Below are 24267 nucleotides of genomic sequence, written 5' to 3' on the forward strand. Positions count from 1 at the left end.
CACCCCCAGCCCCTCAAGGCTGTCCCCCATCCCCCAGCCCCCCAGGGCTGTCCACCCATCCCCCAGCCCCCAGCCCTCCCCCCACAGTGGCTGGGTCAGGCTTGTGTGTGGCAGTGTCCTCTCCCTGCCCCATTCGGCTCCCCATCCAGGCTACTCGCAGGCATCTCCCCTCCCGGAGGCCCCTCCTGCTCCAACCCTCCTCGCGGCTCCTGACGGCTGACCCCTGAGACGCCCTGATTTTGGCCAGGCCCGCGGTCCACTCCTCCTCTCTGCTGCTGGCTGTGCCGGCAGGACCTGCTGGGGGCCCCTGCCTTTGACAGCAGACGCTGACCGCTGTGGTTCTGGGGTCCAGCAGCCTCGCCGTGAACTGGGGGTGCAGCCGTTGACCCTGCCTGGCGCCTGGCCCCCTCACCTGGAGCCAACCCCCCAGGACCATCGGTGTCCCCGCGGGTGGGGCCCCAGGGGACTCTCAGGGTCTCTGCTCAGCAGCCTGTCCCCCAGGTCCATCACTGAGCGTCTGGGGTAGGTTTGGAGGAGAGCAAACAGTTGTAGCAACAACGAAGCCTGAGGCCCAGGTGGGTAGGAGAGTGAGGGGTCTGCCCCAAGACCTCCTCACGTGTGGCCCTTAGCGTTCCCACCCTTGGCCAGAGATGGGGCTCCTCACCCCGGGGTGCTCAGGGAGGTTTCTTGTTCCCCTGGAGCCACGTGCCGCCTTGCTGCGGGAGGAATGGGCTCTGAAGTCGGAGCTGGTGATGGCTGTTTACCTGCCCAGCCCTGGCCCAGAGGAGCCAGGCAGACAGCTGCCTTTTGGCCCAGCGAGGGCCCTGAGAAAGTCAAGGAGCCCCGCAGGCCCGCACCATGGGGAAGACCAGCCGCCCAGCCAACTGGGGCCTCCTGTGCCAGGAGGGCACTGCCCCAGGGCCCCGGGGACAGAGGGTGGCTGCAGGTGGACGATGCCCTGCCTCCTGACCTTGGGCTGGGCTGTGTGGCTCCGTTGGCAGTGAGGTATGAGGGGCGGCGGTCTGTCAGGTGAGATGAGCCCATACCTGACCCCGTGAGTCCTGGCAGCCACGCCCTGGAGCCTTCAGGTGGTTTGTCTGGGTGCTGCAGGTGGGGCTCACCGGTGAGGTCGGGGCTGGGAGCACAGTGCTTCTGTCTCTTTTCATCCCCACCCCCCCCCCCCGCAGATACGAGGTACATGGTGTGGGCCCCAGCTCCCCCAAGGAAGGCCCTCCCGGAACCCCGGCTGGGCAGGGAGCAGGGCCCCAGCCTTCTCGCCACCCTTCCAGCTGAGCATCTCTTTTCCTCAGGTGCGGGCTCCCTGAACTCCGCCCCTGCCCCCCAAGCCCTGCTGTGTCCGAAGCACCATGGGAGAGAACGTGAATGTGCCAGCGAGGCCTCTCCAGCAGCTCGCCAGAAAGTCCTGGGAGGGTTCTGAGCGCACGTCTGCACGTCTGCCCTTCTGCCCATCCACCATGATGGGTCAGACCAGGCTGGGGAAGGGCCTATGGACAGGCAGCCCCAAAGTGCCTGGCCATTGCGGCACCCCTGGCAGCCACATGGCCAAAGACCCTGGGCTGGCTGGGGCTGGGTGCCGGGAGCCGGCGAGAGACATTCCACTCGTGACAAAGGTCATGAGGAAGGAGGCTCGGCATACGCAAAGGCGGGATCGAGCCTCAGGAATCCCCCTGGATATTCTCGAGCATCTACCCCCAAAAAACCAGAGTCTGCCTACTTTATTGCTTTGTGCTCTCACCTCTGACTTTACTGGGGGCTGTCCCCCACCACCATCTCGCTCTCTCTGTCAAAGAGTTAACTTACAGCTCCAATTCATCAAGTTCCTGGGCAATTAGGAGTGTTTAAATCCAAACCCCTCAGATGGCTCTCTAACTCGCCTGACAAGTTTACCCGGACTCCTGCAGCTGTGCGTAGGATTGTTTATAGTCTCCCAGCCTCGAGAGGCACGGGAAGCTTAAGATATTCAAATAGCTTAGAGCCTCTCAGAGAGTTAGAAACTGTCAGAATAAAACTAGTAAAAGATTTCATTGATGAGCCAATGCTTGTTGCCAAGTTTTCACATCCCCTGTATTGTATCCTTGAATATGTATTAATTAATAGTTGGTATGTAGAAAAAATAAGTAGTGGCCTTGGTGTTAGTAACTTTAGACCCTTAAGGTAATAAATTCTTTCCTGTGTTGTAAACCCATTACACATCCGCCCTATAGGAATGCAATTTTATCTTCGGAAGATGGCGCCAAACCTTAATTACGCTTAGAGAAAATAAGTCTTACGGTTGATAAGTCTTTGTCAAGAGTCATAAAATGTTAATAGGCCTTCTGGCCAGCAGATGATGTAAATCACCTAAACCATTTGTATACGATAAATTTGCAGGAAAGAAACCCTGGTTTTTGATAAGGATCAAAGACTGCTGACTTTGCATCCCCTATTATCCTCTATGTATAACTTAGGGTATATAAGCCCCTGTTGAAAATAAAGCTACGGGCCTTGCTCACCAAAGCTTGGTCTCCCCATGTCATTCTTCCCCTCAACTTCCAGCTGAGTCTCCATCTGGAGCGTGGATATCCTCTGCGACCACTTATTTGCCTGGGCTTCTAAGACCCACTCGAGAAGGTGTCTAAGGTGGGGCACCTTCCACTATTCGAGAGGGTGCCTGCGGCGTCTGTGGTCAGAGCTAACCTGGTGTCACGGGTTATATTGATTTTCCGTGTAAACCAAGCTACTCAGCTTCTTTTCTCCACTAAATTTTCCTACTGAGCTATCCTCGTTCTATTACTCTTTATATCTTTGATGAATAAATGAATAGGTCGCCAAAGCCGTCTCTCCTTCGAATGCCCTGGATCAGCCGGGGCTGGACCTCGGCAGCTGGGGTGCTTCACGGCGGAGTGAGGAATTTTGTCTTCCCTTATGGACCTAACATTTGGTTAAAATGCTGCAAGTATTTCTCTCGGTCTACTGTCTTTGAATTGTATTTATTTATTTCCAAAAGAAAGAAGTGTACTTACATGGAGTAAAATCTAGTAAATTTAAAATTTTCTACCGCAATGTCCTCTTTTGAAAGTTCTTTTCCAGCCCAAGGTGTAGATAACAGCTGAGTTTCCTCCCGGGGTGAAGCTTTTGAGGAGGAGGAGGAAAAGGAGAAAAGCTGCTGACTTTGGCTCCTGCTCTCTTCCTTGTCCTCAGAGCCACCCACTGACCCTCAGCAAGATCTGCATCTTGCCCTGAGTTCTGGACCCAGAGGCCTTGTCACTGCCCACAGCTCCCTGCAGGCCCCCTGGGCTGACCTACCCCGCACCGGGGCAGGGTGAGCGGGCGCAGGCTCACGGGCATGTGCCAGGTGCCAGCCGCCTCCGGGAAGGCCCGGACTCGGGTGCGGGCGCAGAGGGCGCGGCCCCAGCCGGGGCTGGCAGGTGTGCTCCTCCAGTTCCTGCTCTGCCCAGTGTCACGCCCCGCCAGTGCCTGTGCCCTGCGCCCGCCCGCTCAAGTCAGGCAAGGGCCAGGCCAGATCGCCACCTGCCAGCATGCCGTCCTTTCTGGGGGGCTTGCAGAGGTAAGCGGGGGCTGTGCCACCACAGGGGCCAAATTCCTTCTTCAGTCCTGGGGGCCTGAGCGCCTGATGGACCAAGTTCTCCTGGGGCATCGCCCTGGACCAGGCATTCGCTCTGAGTTCACCCTTGTGGGCCTCATTTCAGGCAGTGGGGAGCCCCCCTCTCCTGCCTGGGCAGCCTTGTCCTGGGCCTGGTGGGCGGTTCGGGCAAGAGGGATGTGGGCAGAGGAGACAGGGATCTGGCATCTGGGCTGGAGGCCTAGGTGGGTGGCTGCTGGGGGTCCGGCTCTGCTGGCCTCAGTCCTGTGGTCACCTTCTGAGGGGCTGGCCATGTCCCCCGCCCAGCTCCGGCACTTCAGCCCAATCACCCGTCTTTTGCAGGTTAGGGTGCTGGCCGGGCCCTGAGCCCTAGAGCCTGCCCGTGCGGTGGAGGTCAAGAGGGGAGGGGCGTGGCGTTTGCAAGCACCCCCGTCCTTTCCTGGCCCGTGGGGGGTGCTGTGCCTCTGCCACCGCTCCCCGAGGGCGGGGGGACATGACCAATCTCTTCCCGGGGCCTCCCTGGAGGGCCGGCTGGGGGGTGTCGCCCTGCTATCTGGGGTCCAGCCCGGGTCCTGCGGGCTGTGCCAGCTCTGGCGGAAGGGTGGGTCCCGTGGGGGCTGTTGGGACACACGGCCCGGATGGCCGCTGTGTGTGTCCCAGGCTTGGGGGTGCAGCACAGACCTCGGGGAGAAGGGCAGTGTGTGGGCTCACACTCGGTGGGGAGAAGGACAGTGTGTGGGCTCACACTCGGTGGCCCTGAAGGCCCAGAGCCTCGGGTCGGTTTTCTCTGACTTGTGGGAACGCCTGGGGCCCATGTTGCTAGGTCAGTGCCCTGGGCCTGTGGGCAGACAGGCCAGCTGCTGCCCAGGACAGGGCACCGGCAGGCTCGGCCTTGCAGCACGTCTGGGCACCACGGGAACCGAGGGGACAAGTGTGGGCTGGGGGCATCCAGGGGTCCACGGGGAGGAGGGGTGGGCATGGGCCAGGGAGCCAGGGGTCCACGGGGACGAGAGGGGAGAGGTGTGGGCTGGGGGAGCCGGGTCCACGGGGACAGTGGGGACGGGCATGGGCCAGGGGCACCCAGGGATCCACGGGGAGGAGGGGACGGGCATGGGCCGGGGAGCCCAGGGTTCCATGGAGACGAGAGGGGATGGGCGTGGGCCAGAGAAGCCAGGGGTCCATGGGGACAGCGGGGACAGGGAGGAGGGGACGGTCCGGGGGAACCCAGTGGCTTGTTTGGTTATACGGGCCGCCTGGAGCAGAGACCAGACCTCTTCTGCTGGACAGGGTGAGGGGTCTGGGTGAGGCTGCTGGCCTGAGATGCTGGGGCATCAATCCCCCTGACCGTATGGGAGCTATTGGACGGTCCCTCAACTCTACGCCTTGGCTTCAGGTCTTTGGAAACTTGTGTTTCTGGTTATTTGAGGTCAGCTTCTCAGGACAAAAATCTCCTGGGGTGCTGGGACCAGGGAGTGGCTGTGGGGAGCCATGTGATCCCAGGGGGCTGTGTGACTCATAGAAGGCTGTGACCCAGTGGGGGCTGTGTGACCCCATGGGGGCTGGGTGACCCTGCGAGGGCTGTGTGACCCATAGAAGGCTGTGATTCCTTGGGGGTTGTGTGACCCCGTGGGGACATTGTGACCCCGTGGGGGCTGTGTGACTCCATGGGGACTGTGTGATCCCATGGGAGGCTCTGTGACCCCATGGGGACAGTGTGACACTGTGGGGCTGTGTGACCCCATAGAAGCCTGTGACCCCATGGGAGCTGTGTGACCCCATGGGGGCTGTGTGACCCCATAGAAGGCTGTGACCCCATGGGGGCTGTGTGACCCCATGTGGGGGCTGTGTGACCCCGTGGGGACAGTGTGACCCCATGGGGACTGTGTGATCTGTGGGGGCAGTGTGACCTCACAGGGGCTGTGTGACCCCATGGGGACAGTGTGACCCCGTGGGGGCTGTGTGACCCCATGGGAACAGTGTAGCCTCATGGGGGCTGTGTGACCTCGTGGGGGCTGTGTGATATCCTGTGGGGGCTGTGTGACCCCGTGGGGGCTGTGTGACCCAGTGGGGACAGTGTGACCCCATGTGGGGGCTGTGTGACCCTGTGGGGGCAGTGTGACCCCATGTGGGGGCTGTGTGACCCTGTGGGGACAGTGTGACCCCATGTGGGGGCTGTGTGACCCTGTAGGGGCCGTGTGACCCCATGTGGGGGCTGTGTGACCCTGTGGGGGCAGTGTGACCCCGTGGGGGCTGTGTGACCCCATGTGGGGGCTGTGTGATCTGTGGGGGACTGTGTGGACCCTGTAGGGGGCTGTGTGACTCTCCCGGCCTCAGGTGAGCTCTTAGGGTGGGTAAAGAGTACACGCGGGAGTGCAGGCGGGGAGGGGACAGGGCAGGGCGTCTGGCAACATTCTACTGGTGCACAGCTGCGGTGGCCACGTGTGGGCTGGATGGGGGCCGGAAAGAGTCCAGAGGGGGGCCAGCCAGGACACTTGCAGTCTGCTTTTCAGCAGACAAGGGGACGCTTTGGCCTGAGCATGAGGTGACGGAGGCAGGATGGCAACTGAATGAGGAAGAGTAGACCTGTTTCCATGGTGACCGGGCAGAAGAGTGGACCTGTTTCCATGGTGCTCCGGGGGAAGACAGCACGCAGCATCGCTGTCTGGGACACACTGGAATCTCTGTGCTGTGTCTGTCTGAAACGCGTCTCCCCGCAGCCACACTGCCTCCCACGTGCTCAGATACTGTCTAGTCTGCGTTTACTCTTTGCCCGTCTGTATCAGGTGGCGCAGTGGTAAAGAATCCGACTCCAGTGCAGGGGGGTCAAGAAACCTAGGTTTGATCCCTGGGTTGGGAAGATCCCCTGGAGGAGGAAATGGCAACCCACTCCAGTGTTCTTGCCTGGGAAATCCCAAGGACAGAGGAGCCTGGTGGGCGACCGTCCATGGGGTCACAAAGAGAGTCGGACACGACTTAGTGAGTAAACAAGTCTAAGTTTATTGACTGTATCTACATCGATTCTATTCTGTGCCTGTGCTTTTCTTTCTGTTCTATTTGCTTCTATTTCACACTATTCTCTAAGAGTGCTGGCTGCAACCTCCAGCCCTCAGAGTGTGACCCACTGAACTGACTTCAGGGCAAATGTGGTGCCACCCGGATGGGAGGAAACACCCCAGGTTGTAGAGCACGAAGCAGTCCCCTTTGGGGGAAGGACTCAGAGGGCCCCGTTGGGGTCGGGTGGGGACATGCGCCACCCTGGGCTCTCCTCATATCAGCAATCTTGTAAGCAGCCCCCAGAGACCTGGCTGCACCAGGCCATGCTGACCTATCTCTCGGGCTCAGTGTCCCCCCGGCGACACCCCGCCCCACCAGGGGCTGCGCCTAGCTGGACAGCTGCAGGGCTGGAAGGCCCTGGCTGCCTTTTGCTCCCGGGTCTTGGCTGCAGCATCTCGGTTCCCCTCCTGGAAAGTGGCACAGCACCTTCCTGGGGGTGCCATCTCAGGACAGTGTGGAGGGAAGTAGAAGCAGAAGTTGCAAGGTTCTTCCTGCCGGCCTCAGATCCCAGCCAAAGCAAGGCCGCATCACTCCCAATTCGGTGGGTGGTGACAGGTGGGGATGGGGGGGGGGGGGAAGCGTCTTGGCCATGTTTCTTCTCTGTTGCACCCTGCAGGCAGCAACAGAGTGACTTTCCTTTCTGTTTTGGCAGGATCCCCTGGGTGGAGGGTGTCCCACTCTTTCCCTCTATTTAGGGGATGTTGAGTTTGGGCATCTGGGCCCTGTCCCTGCTTCTTCTTGGTTTGTACGGATGGCTGTGTGCCCTGGACTCACTGGACGACGGCCTCACCCACCCTGATCACAGGGTCCCCAGGCCAAGGAGACCTCCGGCAGCCCTGTGCCCGGCCCCCTGCTGGTGCATCTGGGGGTGGGGGTGGGGACCGGGGGCCAGCACCTCCTTGTTCTTCTCAAACCGCCGAGCCAGGGCAGGGGGGCAGGGCCTGGTTCCCGAGGATGCAGCCTTCCCGGCCAAGGGCTTATCTGTGAGGAGGGAGCCCTGAGTAACTGTCCAGTCTTGTCCTTGGCTGCTGCTCATTAAATGCTGCCACTGTACACACCCCCTTGGCGTGGCCCCACACCCAATAGGGCATTTGGGGCTAAACAAGAGCCAGTTGAAGGAGTGATGGATGGACAGACCAGAGGTGACCGCTGTGGGTGTGTTTACCTGGCCACTTTGGATCCTACTCAGGAGCCCTGGATTGGGCCCTGGGATCAGCTAAGGGAGATAAGCGCTTATCTTACAAAAGGTTTTCTGCTAGTCATGAGGAGCTGATGTCACCATGAAGGGATTTAGTGATTTCTCAAGATGAGGAGATGCAAGGCTTGGGCTCATAAAATCAGTTTCTGAAAATATCTATGTAAAGACCTATTCCACCAGTTTTCCTGGAGCACAGAGTGTTTCATTTCAGGGAGTGTCAAAGGTCAACAGCTGCAGCTATACAAGATTCCATTCCCGAAGACAGATGGCAAATGCCCAGGACCCTGTCTCCCTGCCGGGCAGGACATCCGTCCTGTTGACAGCCCCAGTAGTGGCTCCCTGAGCACCGGTCCTGCTGGGCGGACCGCCCGGCCCATCCCACACTCACACCCTGCTGACCCCCGGGTGATGGGACCAGAGGGCGTTCTGCAAAGGAAGAGCCTCTCCTTAGAAATGAGGGATTTCTCTGAAGACATTATTTTTCTTGGGCAGCTGTTGTTGCCACCAAAAACCTTGGATTCTCTGCCCAGCGAAGCCAAATAAAAAAAATATGGAGACAGAGTTTGGAGGAAATAGAAAGGTGGCTTTAATCCTCAACTGGCGAGGGGAGACAGAACAGAACAGGCTTGTGCCTCGAGGACTGTGCCTTCTTCCATGAGGAGTCGGGGGATCCTATGGATGAGGGCTCGCAGCTGGAGAGCTGATGAGGGACAAGGACATCAGGACCTTGTATTCTTCTTCCTCCCGCATTGTTTCGGAAGCAGTCATAGGCTGGTGTTGGGTAGTCGGGTCCATTGCCTTTTGTGTGCTGTACTGTGGCCTTCTTTCTGAATGGAAAAGAGGAGAAAACCTACAAGGGGTGGTCTGCAGAGGGAGAGTGCAGTAAAGGTGAGCACCAGATATAGGATGTGCTGCTGCTGCTGCTGCTAAGTCGCTTCAGTCGTGTCCAACTCTGTGCGACCCCATAGACGGCAGCCCACCAGGCTCCCCCGTCCCTGGGATTCTCCAGGCAAGAACACTGGAGTGGGGTGCCATTGCCTTCTCCGATAGGATGTGTCACATAGAGTTAAAAGATAATAGGTGCAGAACTAGCTCATGCAGAGTCAGAGGGTGAAAAGCAAACTTAGTTACCGACTACAGATTGTTGCTGTTCAGTCGTTCAGCCGTGTCTGACTCTTTGCGACCCCATGGACTCTAGCACGCCAGGCCTCCCTGTCCTTCACCAACTCCCAGAGTTTACTCAAACTCATGTCCATTGGGTCACACGAGATGGCCATCCAGCCATCTCATCCTCTGTCGTCCCTTTCAATCTTTCCCAGGATCAGGGTCTTTTCCAGCAAGTCAGCTCTTCGCATCAGGTGGCCAAAGTATTGGAGCTCCAGCTTCAGCATTAGTCCTTCCGGTGAATATTCAGGACTGATTTCCTTTAGGATGGACTGGTTGGATCTCCTTGCAGTCCAAGGGACTCTCAAGAGTCTTCTCCAACACCACAGTTCAAAAGCATCAATTCTTTGGTGCTCAGCTTTCTTTATGGTCCAACTCTCACATCCACACACAACTAATGGACAAACCATAGGTTTGACTATAAGGACCTTTGTTGGTAAAGTAATGACTCTGCTTTTTAATATACCGTCTAGGTTTGTCATAGCTTTTCTTCCAAGGAACAAAAATCTTTTATTTCATCACTATCCACAGTGATTTTAGAGCCCAAGAAAATGAAGTCTCTCCCTGTTGCCATTGTTTTCCCGTCTGTTTGCCATGAAGTGATGGGACCGGGTGCCATGATCTTAGTTCTCTGAATGTTGACTGCAGATTAGGAACGAAGTAAAAACTCGGTGTGATCAGCCCTGCTCACTATTCTCTGTATCTTTGTTCTCAGGGAAGGAAAGAAGAACTCATTCCTCTTTTCTCCTTTACACTGCAATTCTGTGGAGAACTTGTTCCCTTAAGGCCAAAGGGGTTGTTGTAAATGTGACAGCAGAAATTTCCAAGAAGTCCTCAGTGTGGCTCCTCTGAAGGGGCCAGCAAACACCCAGTGTTTGGTGAAGGGAGTTTTATGTGTCAGAACAAAGTCAGGCCGGGGGCAGACTGAGGGGAAAAGCCAGGCCCATTAACATCCCAGGAGGGCCTCATCCAGCAGGGGTTAAACTCTAACTATATGGGATGATAAAACTCTGTGTAAAGTAGATAGCCAGTGGGAACTTGCCATGTGACACAGGGAGCCTAAAGCCAGTGCTCCATGATGACCCGGAGGGGTGGGATGGGGAAGGGGGTGGCAGGGAGGTTCACGAGGGAGGGGACGTGTGTATCCCTGTGGCTGATTCATGTTGCTGTATGGCAAAACGAACATTGTAAAGCAATTATCCTCCAATTAAGAAAAAGGAACCAACTGCTCAGGCTCCAGTGACAAGCTGCCTTCCCTGGAGGGTCTCGTGAGCTCTGCAGATGTGACTCCACTGCAGTGTGGGAACCCCGTGACCACAGCGTGGCCTTCCAGAAGTGCACCCCTTTGGGGCTTGGGGAAAGTGTGCAGTGAGCAGACCCCGGGGCCCGGCCCCTGGGCTGCCGCACCGTCTCCCGCTGCATCTGCGGCCGCCCTCCTGGGGCCCACAGGCCGTGACTGCGGGCTGACACGGGCATCCTTTCCCAGCAGCCCTGCCCTGTGTGTGAGCATTCTGCACTTGGTCCACCGTAGTCCTGAGCTTACAGAGACTCAGCCTGTCCACCTGCTGGTTCCTGGGAGTCTCTCTCAGGTGGATCTCAAGTCCTTCGTCAGGAGGACTTGAGGGAGCGTTAGGCAGCTGGGGGTTGGAGAAGCTCACATCATGTTTGAAAACCCAGGTATGGTAGCAGATACAAATGGTGGAGCAAGGGACTCCCCTGATGGTCCAGTGGTAAAGAATCCACCTTCCAAAGCAGGGGACGTGGGTTTGATCCCTGGATGGGGAACTAAGAATCCCATACACCATGACTAAAGATCTTGTGCAACACAGCTGCTGAGCCGTGCGCTCTGGAGCCCATGTGCTCTGTAACATAAGACCCCACACGAACAACTAAGATCTGATGAGGCCAAATCAGATCAGATCAGATCATCGCTCAGTCGTGTCCGACTCTTTGCGACCCCATGAATCACAGCACGCCAGGCCTCCCTGTCCATCACCAACTCCCAGAGTTCACTCAGACTCACATCCATCGAGTCAGTGATGCCATCCAGCCATCTCCTCCTCTGTCGTCCCCTTCTCCTCCTGCCCCCAATCCCTCCCAGCATCAGAGTCTTTTCCAGTGAGTCAACTCTTCGCATGAGGTGGCCAAAGTATTGCAGTTTCAGCTTTAGCATCATTCCTTCCAAAGAAATCCCAGGGCTGATCTCCTTCAGAATGGACTGGTTGGATCTCCTCGCAGTCCAAGGGACTCTCAAGAGTCTTCTCCAACACCACAGTTCAAAAGCATCAATTCTTTCGGCGCTCAGCCTTCTTCACAGTCCAACTCTCACATCCATACATGACCACAGGAAAAACCATAGCCTTGACTAGACGAACCTTTGTTGGCAAAGTAATGTCTCCGCTTTTGAATATGCTATCTAGGTTGGTCATCAGTTTCCTTCCAAGGAGTAAGCATCTTTTAATTTCATGGCTGCAGTCACCATCTGCAGTGATTTTGGAGCCCAGAAAAATAAAGTCTGACACTGTGTCCACTGGTTCCCCATCTATTTCCCATGAAGTGATGGGACCGGATGCCATGATCTTCGTTTTCTGAATGTTGAGCTTTAAGCCAACTTTTTCACTCTCCACTTTCACTTTCATCAAGAGGCTTTTTAGTTCCTCTTCACTTTCTGCCATAAGGGTGGTGTCATCTGCATGTCTGAGGTTATTGATATTTCTCCCAGCAATCTTGATTCCAGCTTGTGTTTCTTCCAGTCCAGCGTTTCTCATGATGTACTCTGCATATAAGTACATGAGGCCAGACAAGTAAATATAAAAAGGGGTGGGGGGAGGGCAGGTCATGTGCCACAGTGGCTTGACCTTAAGGCAGTGTGTGTGGAGAGCAGAAAGTGATGGCAGGGGCTCAAATTCTCCCAGCTGTGTCTGAGACTAGGCTTGTATCTGAGATAGGAAGCAGTAGGAAGAGGGTCACTGAGAAGCTGTGATCACTCACCTAGAGCCAGACATCCTAGAATGCAAAGTTAAGAGGGCCTTATGAAGTATCACTACAAACAAAGCTTGTGGAGGTGATGGAATTCCAGCTGAGCTATTTCAAATCCTAAAAGATGATGCCGTTAAAGAGCTGCACTCAACATGCCAGCAAATTTGGACAACTCAGCAGTGGCCACAGGACTGGAAAAAGTCAGTTTTCATTCCAATCCCAAAGAAGGGCAATGCCAAAGAATGTTCAAACTACCACACAATTGCACTCATCTCATACGCTAGCAACTAATGCTCAAAATTCTCCAAGCCAGGCTTCAACCATATGTGACCCATGAACTTCCAGATGTTCAAGCTGTATTTGGAAAAGGCAGAGGCACCAGAGATCAATTTGCCAACATCTGTTGGATAATAGAAAAAGCAAGAGAATTCCAGAGAAATGTCTACTTCTGCTTTATTGACTATGTCAAAGCCTTTGACTATGTGAATCACAACAAACTGTGGAAAATTCTTCAAGAGATGAGAATACCAGACCACCTTACCCGCCTCCAGAGAAACCTGTTCAAAACTGGGAAAGGAGTGCGTCAAGGCTGTATATTGTCACCGTGTTTATTTAATTTATATGCAGGGTACATCATGCAAAACGTTGAACTGGATGAAGCACAAGCTGGAATCAAGATTGTTAGGAGAAATATCAATAACCTCAGATATGCAGATGATACCATTCTAATGGCAGAAAGTGAAGAGGAACTAAAGAGCCTCTTGATGAAGGTGAAAGAGGAGAGTGAAAAAGCTGGCTTAAAACTCATATTCAAAAAACTAAGATCATGGCATCTGGTCCCATCACTTCATGGCAAATAGATGGGAAAACAATGGAAACAGTGACAGACTTTATTTTCTTGGGCTCCAACATCCTGTGGAGAGTGGCTGTGCCATAAAATTAAAAGATGCTTGCTCCTTGGAAGAAAATCTATGACAAACCTAGGCACCATATTAAAAAGCAGGGACATCACTTTGCCAACAAAAGTGTGTATAGTCAAAGCTATGGTTTTTCCAGTAGTCATGTACGGATGTGAAAGTTGGACCATAAAGGAGGCTGAGCACAGAATTCATGCTTTCAACTTGTGGTGCTGGAGAGTCCCTTGGACTGCAAGGAGATAAAACCAGTCCATCCTAAAGGAGATCAGTCCTGAATATTCATTGGAAGGACTGATGCTGAAGCTGAAGCTCTAATACTTTGGTCACCTGATGAGAAGTCTATTGAATAGAAAAGACCCTGATGCTGGGAAAGATTGAGGGCAGGAGGAGAAGGGGACGACAGAGGATGAGATGGCTGGATGGAGCCACCAACTCAACGGATATGAGTTTCAGCAAACTCCGGGAGACAGTGAAGGACAGGGAAGCCTGGCGTGCTGCGGTCAATTGCTTTGCAGAGTTGGACATGACCGAGCGACTGAACACCCCCAAAGTGTGGCGTCAGAGTTGGCCGTGTGGGTGTGAACTCGGGGAGTTCCCAGCTGTGTCCACTGAGAGGACCCAGCAACTGACAACGTCCCAGAGCAGTGAGCACCCCCAGCCCCCAGGCTGTGGTCCCTAAAGACCATTTCTTTTCTTTGCTTTTTTTTAAGCCCATTTCTTTCCAATGAGACCCGGAGCGTCTTGGCGATGAGGCTGGTCACAGGCCAGCGGGCAGGCATACAGGGCGAGCGGGGCAGTGCCCCGTCACACCAGACGGCAGAACGCTAGTGTTCGGCTACAAGAGGCATGTACAGTGGCTGAAGGACTGGATACAAGGCACATTTTTTTTAAACAAAGCTTTTTCTACTCTAGTGATAAGGACCAAGAAATGAAAGTGAGTTCGTTTACAATGGCAATAAAAACTAGAGATTGAAATCAACACAAGGGTCACAGGACTGAGGTAATGAAAACGACAAGACGCTGTTGACAGCCTGGAGAGAAAACAGCCCCTGGGCACACGGGTCCGGCACTTCCCCGGGGAAGGCGACGCTGGCCCAGGCCCACCCAGCGCCCCCTCCTGGAGCAGCCCCGGCTGCCCCCCGGCCCCTTCCTGCGAGGGGCTGCTGGTGTCCATGGCTCTGAGCAGTTTCCTCCGATGGACAGAGCTGGCTAGGAGTCCCGTGCAGCGGCCTGTCCGTGGGTGGCCGGCCGCCCGCTGCCCCGGACGGAGGGCATCAGGCGCCCTCCCTGTCCTCGGGTCCCCTCCCTTCCTAGCGCCCGGCAGGCCCCTGCTGCCTGACACCATTTAGAATTGTCCTGTTATTACCGTATGATGTGCTTCCATGGGGAGTTGAGAACTGAATTCTGAGTTAGAAACTCTCTTTGGGGGAAGATGTGAAACTTCGACTATTTGGTGTGGGGTCCGGCCATCTCCTTGCACCAGAGCAGAGTTGGGGGTGTGGACCTGCACCCTGCTTGCGGCCAGGGGGCCAGAGGGGTCTCACAGGGTGGCCCTGCAGCCAGCGTGAGTCCACTTCTGAGTTTCTGCCTGGGGGGGCGTCGAGAGGTTCCTGCGAGGCCGGGGTCTGGCCTCCCTGCTGTCAGGCATCACCCTCCCCGATGGAGCAGCCGTGCTCTGCCCTTTCCTCCCGGGCTCCTCCCCTGCGTGCCCCCTGCTCGTCACACTCCCCGTCCCTGCGAGCCCTGTGGAGAGGCCGCAGGCCATTCAGGAAGCTCCCTCCCGGCTCTGCTCCCTGTGCCAGGCTCCGAGTGCAGGTGCGTCATCCGGCTCCTCTCACCTGGGACTGACCGCCGCACTGAGCGGCCCCTCGTCCCCTCCAGCCCCGTCCGGCCCTCCGCTCCCCCCGGGAGGCCTTCCTGGTCCCAGCCACTGCCACTCCACGTGGCTGGAGCCCAAGGAACCAGCTGCCCTGGGGGCACAGGCCGTGTGGAGACGCAGGGCCCAGAGGTCCCAGGAGGGACCTTCTCCTCCTTCGGATGCAGGGACACCTGGAACTCACCCCCCGACCTCGGATCTGCCCGAGGGGAGGCCTCGGAGCCGGCCCTGACACCAGCAGGGGGCGGGTGGTGACGAGGGTGTCGGGGCGGGGGAAGGGGGAAGGGCCATGAGCCTTGGAACTGACCCGGGAAGGTCAGTCGTGAAGCCTCCCGGTGCCTGGGGGCAGGTGGTCGGCCTGGTCTGTCCTGGGGACGGTGTCTGGCTGGGCAGCTCCTCCCAGGAGCTCAGAGTAAGGCCGAGGGGAGCACACACAGGCCTGCCTGGGCGCCTTGCTCCCCCGAGAGGTCAGGATGCTGAGCCATCAGTGTCCCTCCCCTGCTGGGCTGGTCGGGCCGTGCGCCGGGTGTCCTGGGGGCAGGGGTCTCAGCAGAGGCCACAGAACCCCACCTCCCCGACTTGCTCCTGTCTGCAAGAAAGAAAGGTATGGGTGACGTGTAGGGGGTGGTGTTCCAGCCGAGTAAGGGGTCCCAGTGGTCCCCTGCCTGGCAGCACACAGGGGCCTGCCCGCTGGAAAATCAGGGCCAAAGCACCTGGATGCAAGCGGGTGCCCGCACTCTACACACACTGCAGCGAACACCTGGAAACAGCCCAGGCCCCGGAGGCGGTGTCTTTGCCAACACCCTGCTGAGGCCACAGGAGGCAGGCAGGGCCAGGGCCGCCTGGCTGTGAATTCCATTTATTCGTCTAGGAAGAGCCTGCAGCCGGAGCATTAGGACTAAACAGGGGCCTGACTGGGGGGCTGTTCTTGCTGCAGGCTGGGCCCCCTGGATCCAGGGCCACGGCCGGGCTGCAGGCGAGAAGCTCACTTGTATTTCAGAGATGTGCCTGCCTCCATGGGCAGACCTAGCTAGGCCCAGGTTGCAGCCCACCGTTCCCACGGATTCACACAAACGCAGCTGAGGCTGACAGCCACCACCTTCTTGTGCCCCCCCAGGACAGAGGCTGTAAACACTAAATGAAGCTTTCTCAGCATTCCCTCGCAGTTGGGGGAAGGGGGACCATGTGACCGCATTTCGGCCGAGAAGATGGACAAGGAGGTTTGTTAGAGGCTTCTAAAAGGCTTTTGCTTCCTTATTATGGCTGGTCCTGTCCCTTCTACTTTCTTGCTGATGCAAATGTTTATGTGATGTCTGGAGCTTAGCAGCCATATTGTGACTACCAGGCCACGAGCATGGGGAGAGAGATGTCGGTTTTCGCAGTGTGACGGGGCCGAGTCTGCCAGAGCCAGCAGCTTCACTCCCAAGCCTCTAGGTTGGTGAGAGGAGTCTGCCGGAGCCAGCAGCTTCCCTCCCAAGCCTCTAGGTTGGTGAGGGGAGTCTGCCATTGTTTTCTGATTCCTGCAGCTGAGGTTCCAAGTGACATGGGTTTTTACTGTTGCTGCTGTGCAGTTGCCCAGTTGTGTCTGACTCTTTGTGACCCCGTGGACTGCAGCACGCCAGGCCTTTTTATGCTGATGTGCGAGTGCATGTCCTGGCCCTGGCAACGCCTTGAGCTCCGGACTCCTTCAGCCACTGCTGGGCACCTCCTCTTGGTGTCTCAGGACGTTTCACACTCAACAGATTTGCTTCCGATCTTGCTCCCACCCCATTGTTTTTCCCCCCTCTGCACCCCATGCTGACACAAAGCAGGAGGTCTGCGGTGGGGGGTGGGATGTGTGCTTGGCTTCACTCACTCACTCAGCACACATGCACCGAGCACCGTGCACGTGCCAGCTGCCTTTCCAGAAACCGAGGAGCTTACCCGATGGTGGGCAGAGCTGTGCTGTGTGCTTACTTGCTCAGTCCTGTCCAACTCTTCGAGACCCCATGGAGTGTAGCCCGCCAGGCTCCTCTGTCCATGGGTATCCTCCAGGCAAGAACACTGGAGTGGGTTGAGGAAATGGCAACTCACTCCAGTATTCTCGCCTGGAGAATTCCATGGACAAAGGAGAGACTATCACCTCCAGGGGATCTTCCCAACCCAGGGATCAAACCCAGGTCTCCCGCAATGTAGGAGGATTCTTGACCGTCTCAGCCACCAGAGAAGCCCAGTGGGCAGTACAGACTACAAAGGGACTGCTGCAACCGCGACGCCCTCAGGTGGCGGGGGTGAGCTGCAGGGAGGTCGGGAGGCCCCCTGCCCACAGCCCGGAGAAGCGCGAGGTGGCTCTTGCAGAAAGACAGTCTGCTGCTGGAGCCTCTGAGTGAAGAGGTCCTGGGGCTGGGTGTTTGAGGAACAGGAGGAAGTGGAATGGCTGGAGGGTAGGGGTGGAGTGGGGGCCTGGGGACTGGCTGGGAAGACTTGCATTTTCCTGAAGGGTTTAGCACAGGAGGCTCTTCAATTATGGGATTTAATCAAGGGTTTGAGCTTGTTGAAAGAAAATGAAAGTGTTAGTCGCCCAGTTGTGTCCAACTCTTTGTGACTCCGTGGACTGTAGGCTCCTCTGTCCATGGGCTTCTCCAGGGAACACTGGAGTGGTTTGTCATGCCCTCCTCCAGGGGATCTTCCTGACCCGGGGATCGAACCTTCATTGCAGGTGGATTCTTTACCTTCTGAGCCACCAAGGAAGACTTTGAGCACATTGGATTTTTTAATAAAAGGGTATTTTGGGCTGCTAGGGCGGAATGAACCACGGGGCAGGGACACAGGAGGGGGTAACCAGGCCACCAGGGTTCGGGAGCAGCGCGGATCAGGACAGAAGGTGGGGGGAGGGAAACGGGACCAGAGCAGGTGAAGAAGCCACTGTCCCTGGGGGTGGGCTGGGTTTGGAGGGCAGCGTTGGAGCCAGTCTGGACCTTGGAGGCTGCGATCCCTGTGGACACCCCAGTGGGGGTTCGGGGCCAGCCCAGGCTGGGGTGTAAGTCTGGGGCGGCCTGCAGATGGTGACCAGAGCTGAGACTGGCTGGGCCTCCTCCCCCTTCTCAGTACAAAGTGGCCCTCCAGGTGGCGAAGGGCAGGGAGCCCTTCATGGCTGAGCTGCTGCAGCTTCTTTGTCCAGGGATGGCGGGACAGGGAGCCCCTGCCTGTCTCTCCTGATCTGCTCACTGCCTTTCCCTTGTGTGTTCTGGCCCAGGAGCCCTGCCCACACCACCTTCAGCTCCTGCACCCGGGCGGGCCCCCCTGCCCTCATGGGCCCTGGGCTGGAACTCAGGGGTCTCAGTCAGGCCCATCTCTAGGGGGCCCTGCTCAGGGTTGAGGGTCCACAGACATGTTTTCACCTCTGATTGCCCCCCCAGGGAGTGGATCCCCCTTTTGGCTTCTCCCAGCTTCTGAGTAGTGGGCCGTGCAGGGGGGCCACGTGGGGGTGGTGTCTGATGACTCAGGCCCATCCTGGGCTTTGCCCCCACCCTAGGGCCCCCATGGGCCAGCACACAGTAGGTGCTGGACACAAGTTGTCACATGGATGCCGGGGAGGTGGAGGGGGTAGGGAAGGGGGGTGGGCAGCAGAGGCTCCTCCTGGGCCCCGGACTCAGTGCTGAAGAGGTCCTCCGCCCACAGGTGCTTCTGGGCCGTGCTCCTCCTCCTGGCCCTGGCTGTGCTCCTGCTGGGCTGCATCATGCACGTGGACATCGGGCTGCTCATGCCGTGAGTCCTCCACTGGGTGGCCTGAGGTCTGGGCACTGCCCCCTCCCCGAGCAGTACTGGGACCCCAGCGTGCCCCACTCCGGGTGGCACCCAGCCCTGCCTGTGACTGTGGTAGGCCACGCCTCCCTTCCAGGCCTCAGCCTCCCCTCTGCAATGGAGGAGGGGCTCTTCCTGTGGTCACCCAGCCTGGGGGCCTCCCAGTATCTCCCATGGGCAGTAAGCTGCCCAGAACTCCAGGCAGGGATACGGGAGGGTTGAATCTGGGCCAGGTTGGGGGTGCCCTGGGCAGAGTTGCTGTGTGCAGAGGGTGACTGGGAGGCAGGGCTGGGGTGGTTAGAACCCCCTAGTGGTCTGGATGTCAGGACCCCTGCTCCCCTGCTTGTTGGTGGTATGGCCTCTGTGAAGCTCAGGGTCCTCCCGATGGCTACCCTGCCCCAGTGGTTTAGCCTGGCTGGTGGGAGGGCCCTCCAGCCCCGGGCCTGGCTGATCTCCACTGGAGAGGGGGAGTGCTAAAGCTCCTGGGTATCCCTGCCTACCCCCCAGGCCTGGCACTAGCCTCTGGACCCTGTCCCCACCATCCTGGGTCACTCTCACCAGCCCTGTTTTGGGATCTTGTGTTGGGGCAGGGTGGGCACCTGTAGCTCCAGGCTGGTGTCCACAACTGGGTGGGTGCCACCCTGAGATCACAGGAGTGAGCACCAGCGTCCAGTCTTGCCCGGCAGTGAGTCAGCCCATCTCAGCATGAGGGGCCAACCAAGCACCGCTGGCCATATGGCCTGGGTCACAGGGCAGAGCGATGCTGGGCGCCCTCAGAGCCAGGCAGGAGGTTGGGAAGCAGAGGGGTGCAGGGCCTGCAGTACATGGGGGCAGGTGGTTGCACCACTGGAAGAGGGCAGCCAGGGCGGGGTCTCAGGTGAGGGGCACAGTAACGGGGCTGGGCTGGGGTGTTGCCAGCTCAGGGAGTGTGGGTCGGGGAAGCGTGGACGGGGCAGAGGCTTTGCGGGCCTCCAGGTTCAGGGCTCGCGGGGCTGGAATCTCTCCGGCTGGGCAAGCGCGAGGATTCCCGGCCCACGGCGCTGCGCTCTTCCCCCAGCCAACTCGGGGACCAGGCTGATGGGCCTCCCGTCACCAACGTCATGTTTCTTAAGACGCACAAGACGGCCAGCAGCACGGTGCTCAACATCCTCTACCACTTCGCCGAGACGCACAACCTGTCGGCGGCGCTGCCCGCCGGCGGCCGCTTCCACCTTGGCTACCCCTGGCTCTTCTTGGCGCGCTACGTGGAGGGCGCAGAGCAGGGCGGGCCCAGGCAGCGCTTCAACATCATGTGCAACCACCTGAGGTTCAACCCGCCAGAGGTGCGTGGGGCGGGGCTTCCGGGGGCGAGCTCCTGGAGGCGGGTCTCCCGGGGCTGGGCTCCATGGGGGCGGGGATCTGGGGCGGGGCTTGCGGGGCCCCGGGGGCGGGGCTCCTCGGAGGGCGGGGCTTCCCAGAGGGCAGAGTCTTCCGGGGGCGGGGCCCATGGAGGGCGGGGCTCCAGGGGGCGGGGCTCCCGGGCGGGGGCGCGGGGTCCCGGGGCTCCCGGGGGCGTTGCTCTCCCAGTCGGCAGCGGGCACCCGGCGTCTGCCGCCCTCTCCCTCTTCTTCGCCTCCTTCTGGGTCCAGACCCACCAGCTCGTCCCTCCGCAGGCCCTTTTCACGTGTTCACAGCTCCTTCTCTGGGTCATTCGGGTCTTAGCTTAGAGGGCATCTCCTCCCGGGGGCTTCTCTGACCTCCTCCCCAAAGGCTCAGCGGGGGTGACGGCGAAGGGTAATGGGGGCCGGGACGTGGCCAGGGTTGTTCTGGATGCTGGTGCAGGGTGGCAGGCAGAGGAGCCAGGTGGCCTGGACTGGAGGCAGGAGACTGGGTTTCGGGGGCAGGGGACCGGGGGCAGGCTCAGGTGTGTTGCGGGGTGTGGGCAAGGCAGGAGGCACCACCTGGCCCCGGGACCACGCCCCGGGGAGCCCAGAGGGTCACCAGCCCTTCCCGTTCTGTCTCCCGACAGGTGCAGAAAGTCATGCACAACGACACCTTCTACTTTTCCATCCTCAGAAACCCTGTTTTCCAGCTGGAGTCCTCCTTCGTCTACTACAAGAGCCACGTCCCCGCCTTCAGGAACGTCTCCAGCCTGGATGCCTTCTTGGCCTCGCCGTGGACCTACTACAACCAGAGCCTGGGGCTGAGCAACGCCCACGCCCGGAACAGCATGTGGTTCGACCTGGGTTTCCACAATGACGCGCCGCCCGAGGAGGGCTACGTGCGCGCGCGCCTGCTCGACGTGGAGCAGCGCTTTCAGCTGCTGCTCATTGCCGAACATTTCGACGAGTCCATGGTGCTGCTCCGGCGCCTGCTGCGCTGGCGGCTGGACGACGTGGTGGCCTTCAGGCTCAACTCGCGCAGCCAGCACAGTGTCACCCCCTTGTCGCCCGCAGGCCAGGAGCGCGCCAAGCACTGGTGCGCCCTGGACTGGCGCCTGTACCAGCACTTCAACCGCACCTTCTGGGCCCGGCTGCGCGCAGAGCTGAGCCCGCGGCGTCTGCGCTCCGAAGTGGCTCGGCTGCGCGAGCGGCGGCGCGAGCTGGCCGCCATGTGTCTGCAGGACAGCGAGCCCAAGAACCAGTCGCAGATCACCGATTTCCGACTGCGCCCCTACCAGTCGGGCAGGGCCGACATCCTGGGCTACAACCTCAGGCCGGGCCTGGACAACCAGACGCTGCAGATGTGTCAGCGGATGGTTATGCCTGAGCTCCAGTACATGGCCCACCTGTACACCCTGCAGTTCCCTGACAAACCCCCCAAGAACATTGCCTTCCTGGGGGCCTAGAGGGATGGCACCGGGGACTCTGGCTGGGCCCTCTCCTGTTGTCCTTGGAAAGCCCTAGGTGCTGTCTCAGGCTCTGAGGGGTCTTCTGGGGGCACCTGGGGTACCCAGGCCCTGCCAGACCACCAGTCCTCAGGGTGAAGACACCAGTGAAGAGACCACCCGTGATCCATCCTCTCGGAGGTGACCTCTCCACTGAGGACCCGAAATATAGGACACCCGCGCACCTGGACTGAGGATGTGAGCCTTCTCATCAGATTCATCAGATGAAGCGTCTTATGAGGTGGGAAAGTGAGGGATCTTACATCAGAAGAAAGGAATCTGGAGCTCAGAGCGGCTCCCCTACTTTGCCAGCCATGGGGACATGGCCCTGGTCACTGAGACACCCACACTGTCAGCACCCCACACTCTGGAGGTGGGCTTGGGGACCTGGGTTTGGAAGGGTCTGGAATGCTCAGTTTCCCATCTTTGGCTGTATGAGCCTTATTTCCAACTGAAGAACGGTTTTGGATTGAGAAATGTTACAACTGCTTACAAGGCAAATGGTTTAGCCGGAGCACAGGTTGAAGGCCTGTGCTGCAGCTCTGAGCTGCAACAAACCGCCCCCAAAAGATGAGTGGAGGAGGAGACCTGCCGGAGAGCTGGGAGGGGACTGCTGTACCCTTGGTTGCCGTGGAGACGGCACTGGATGAAGCCCGGGGAGGGTGGCTTCCAGGCCCCCCTTCTTGTGGTTTGTGTGGAGGGAGTGAGGATGCCTGCCTGGCAGAACATGATCCCTGGCTGCTTGGGGGCCCAGTGGTTAGTGGGGTGCACACACCCAGAACCATGTGCCCTCTGCCTGAGAAAAGTGGGCTACCTGGAGCACCCAAGAAACAGAGCTGCTCTTTCACACTCAGCTGAGATGCTCAGCCTGGCCTGTCTGTCTGGCTCTGGGGTCCCCTTCCTTCCACGTGGGGCCCTCAGCCTTGAGGACCCCGGCACCTGCTCAGGTGCTCCTGGGTCCAGACATGTCCACACTTTTCAGGGGAATCAGCACTTCAAAGAGAAGGGGAACTCTCACCCTCAGAACAGGCAGCAGCTCACTTGGACACAATTTAATGGAGAGACTTTATGAAGAATGAATTTTCAGTAAGAATATGGGATATACTGCAGCAAATTTGAGAATAAATGACAATATTTAGAAACAGAAAAAAATGAACAGAGTCCATGCAGGATGGACCGGAGATCCAGGTTGGCAGGAGACGCCCCCCACCCTCCCCCGCCCCCTGGGAGGTTCCTCCATCCCATCCAGAGGAAAATGCAAAGAGGGACATTGCAAGGGAGAGAGGAGACAGGGAATCAGATCCCAGATGAGCCAACCTGACAGGAGTCCGGGAGGGGTGTATGAGCCATGGATGAGAGTCGATAGCCAAACGAAGAATGGGGAAATGACCCTGATTTAAAGAAAGCCTCGAGCTTCCCTGGTGCTCCACTGGTAAAACCTGCCAATTTAGGAGATGCGGGTTCGATCCCTGACCCAGGAGGGTCCCGCGTGCCACAGGACAACTAAACCCGGGCACTGCAACTACCGAGCCTGTGCTCTAGAGCCTGGGGGCTGCAACGACAGAGCTTCCGAGCCCCGGCCACTAAAGCCTGCAGGTCCCCACACCTGTGCTCTGCAACCAGCAGAGCCACTGTGATGGGAAACCCGTGCACTGCAATTAGAGAGTAGCTCGTGCGGCAGTGAAGACCCAGCACAGACAAACATAAATAAATAATAAATAAAAATAGACATTAAAAAAGATCCAGTGCAGCCAAAATTACATAAACAAAAATAAAAATAAAGACTCAAATCCCATCACTGCCCTGAGCCTCAGGTGAATCTGCCAACTGCCAGAGAAAACACGATGCCTGCTCAGCTGATGTGAGGAAGCGAGTGGATCCAGGATGAGCAGGAAGCGTGGAGGCCTCTTTATACCGAGTGAGCGGGCTGTCTCTGCGAGCCGGTGTCAGACCGTCACTGCTGCCCACAGGGCTGGGACCGTGCAAGTGGGCTGTTCTCAGCTGCATGGTAACCAAGAGCGCGAAACTGCCATGGAGATTCAGTGGCGGTTACTCTGGTCTTTGAGGTTGGCAGGAGCGTCAACCGGCACTGTCTTTTTGGAGGGAAAATTGGGGATATTTATCACAAGGTAAAGTGCATGTGGTTCGTAACAGACAACTTTGAAAACAATCCGTCTGCTTGTCCGTCCAGAAGAGAGTTTAACGTGCGGAGTCCGATGCGGCCAATAAAGCTGGAGGCCCGGACTCTGTGGGTCTCCTTTCCGGAGGGGCTCTAGCCGCGTGTTGTTGGAGGTGGGGTTGGTAGGCGGGGCTGCGGCTGACTGGGGTGGGTGTGCAGGGGAAGCTGGGGAGAGAAAGTGGTTTTTCAAGGGAAGCAGGTTCTTATGCAAGATCTCCATGTTTTAAAAAAGCGGGCATCTAACTAAAACATTACAGTGTCTGAGAGAGGGACCAGGGTGTGTGTGTGCGCGCGCGTGTGTGTGTGTGTATGTGGGGGGGCCTCCTTTCATGGCCCCCAGGTGCCCTGCCCCGTGGGGCTGCCCGATGGGCATCGCAGAGGCTTGGAGGCCCGTGTCCCTGAGCCTGGGTTCTCTGAGGGAGCTGGTGAGCCACGGCTGGTGGGGCTGGCGGACAGGGACAGAGCTGGGCCCTCCCTTCTAGTTCAGATGGGCTCGAGAGACTCCGGGCCGTGCTAACCCTTCCTTCACACCTGTCTTCCCCTTTCCGCTCACCGCAGACCCTTGGGCTTTTATGTGGGCGCCGGCTGCCCGCTGGGGACATCCCGGGGCCCCCGGAGCAGGCAGAGCGATGTGGGCCAGGTCTCAG

The 24267-nt window shown here is 58.1% G+C and overlaps 1 protein-coding gene across 1 annotated transcript; it reads left to right on the forward strand.

Annotated features, from left to right (window-relative positions):
- The first annotated feature begins 1255 nt into the window (after positions 1–1255).
- GAL3ST2 (galactose-3-O-sulfotransferase 2) lies at positions 1256–24059 on the forward strand. Its single transcript, XM_002686625.6, has 4 exons — positions 1256–3568; positions 18453–18539; positions 19633–19897; positions 20584–24059. Exons 1-4 carry the CDS (start codon positions 3540–3542, stop codon positions 21400–21402), a joined length of 1200 nt encoding a protein of 399 aa, XP_002686671.4. The 5' UTR covers positions 1256–3539; the 3' UTR covers positions 21403–24059.
- The last annotated feature ends 208 nt before the right edge of the window (positions 24060–24267 follow it).

This window comes from Bos taurus, chromosome 3, assembly GCF_002263795.3.
Source record: "Bos taurus isolate L1 Dominette 01449 registration number 42190680 breed Hereford chromosome 3, ARS-UCD2.0, whole genome shotgun sequence".
Classification (NCBI taxonomy): domain Eukaryota; kingdom Metazoa; phylum Chordata; class Mammalia; order Artiodactyla; family Bovidae; genus Bos; species Bos taurus.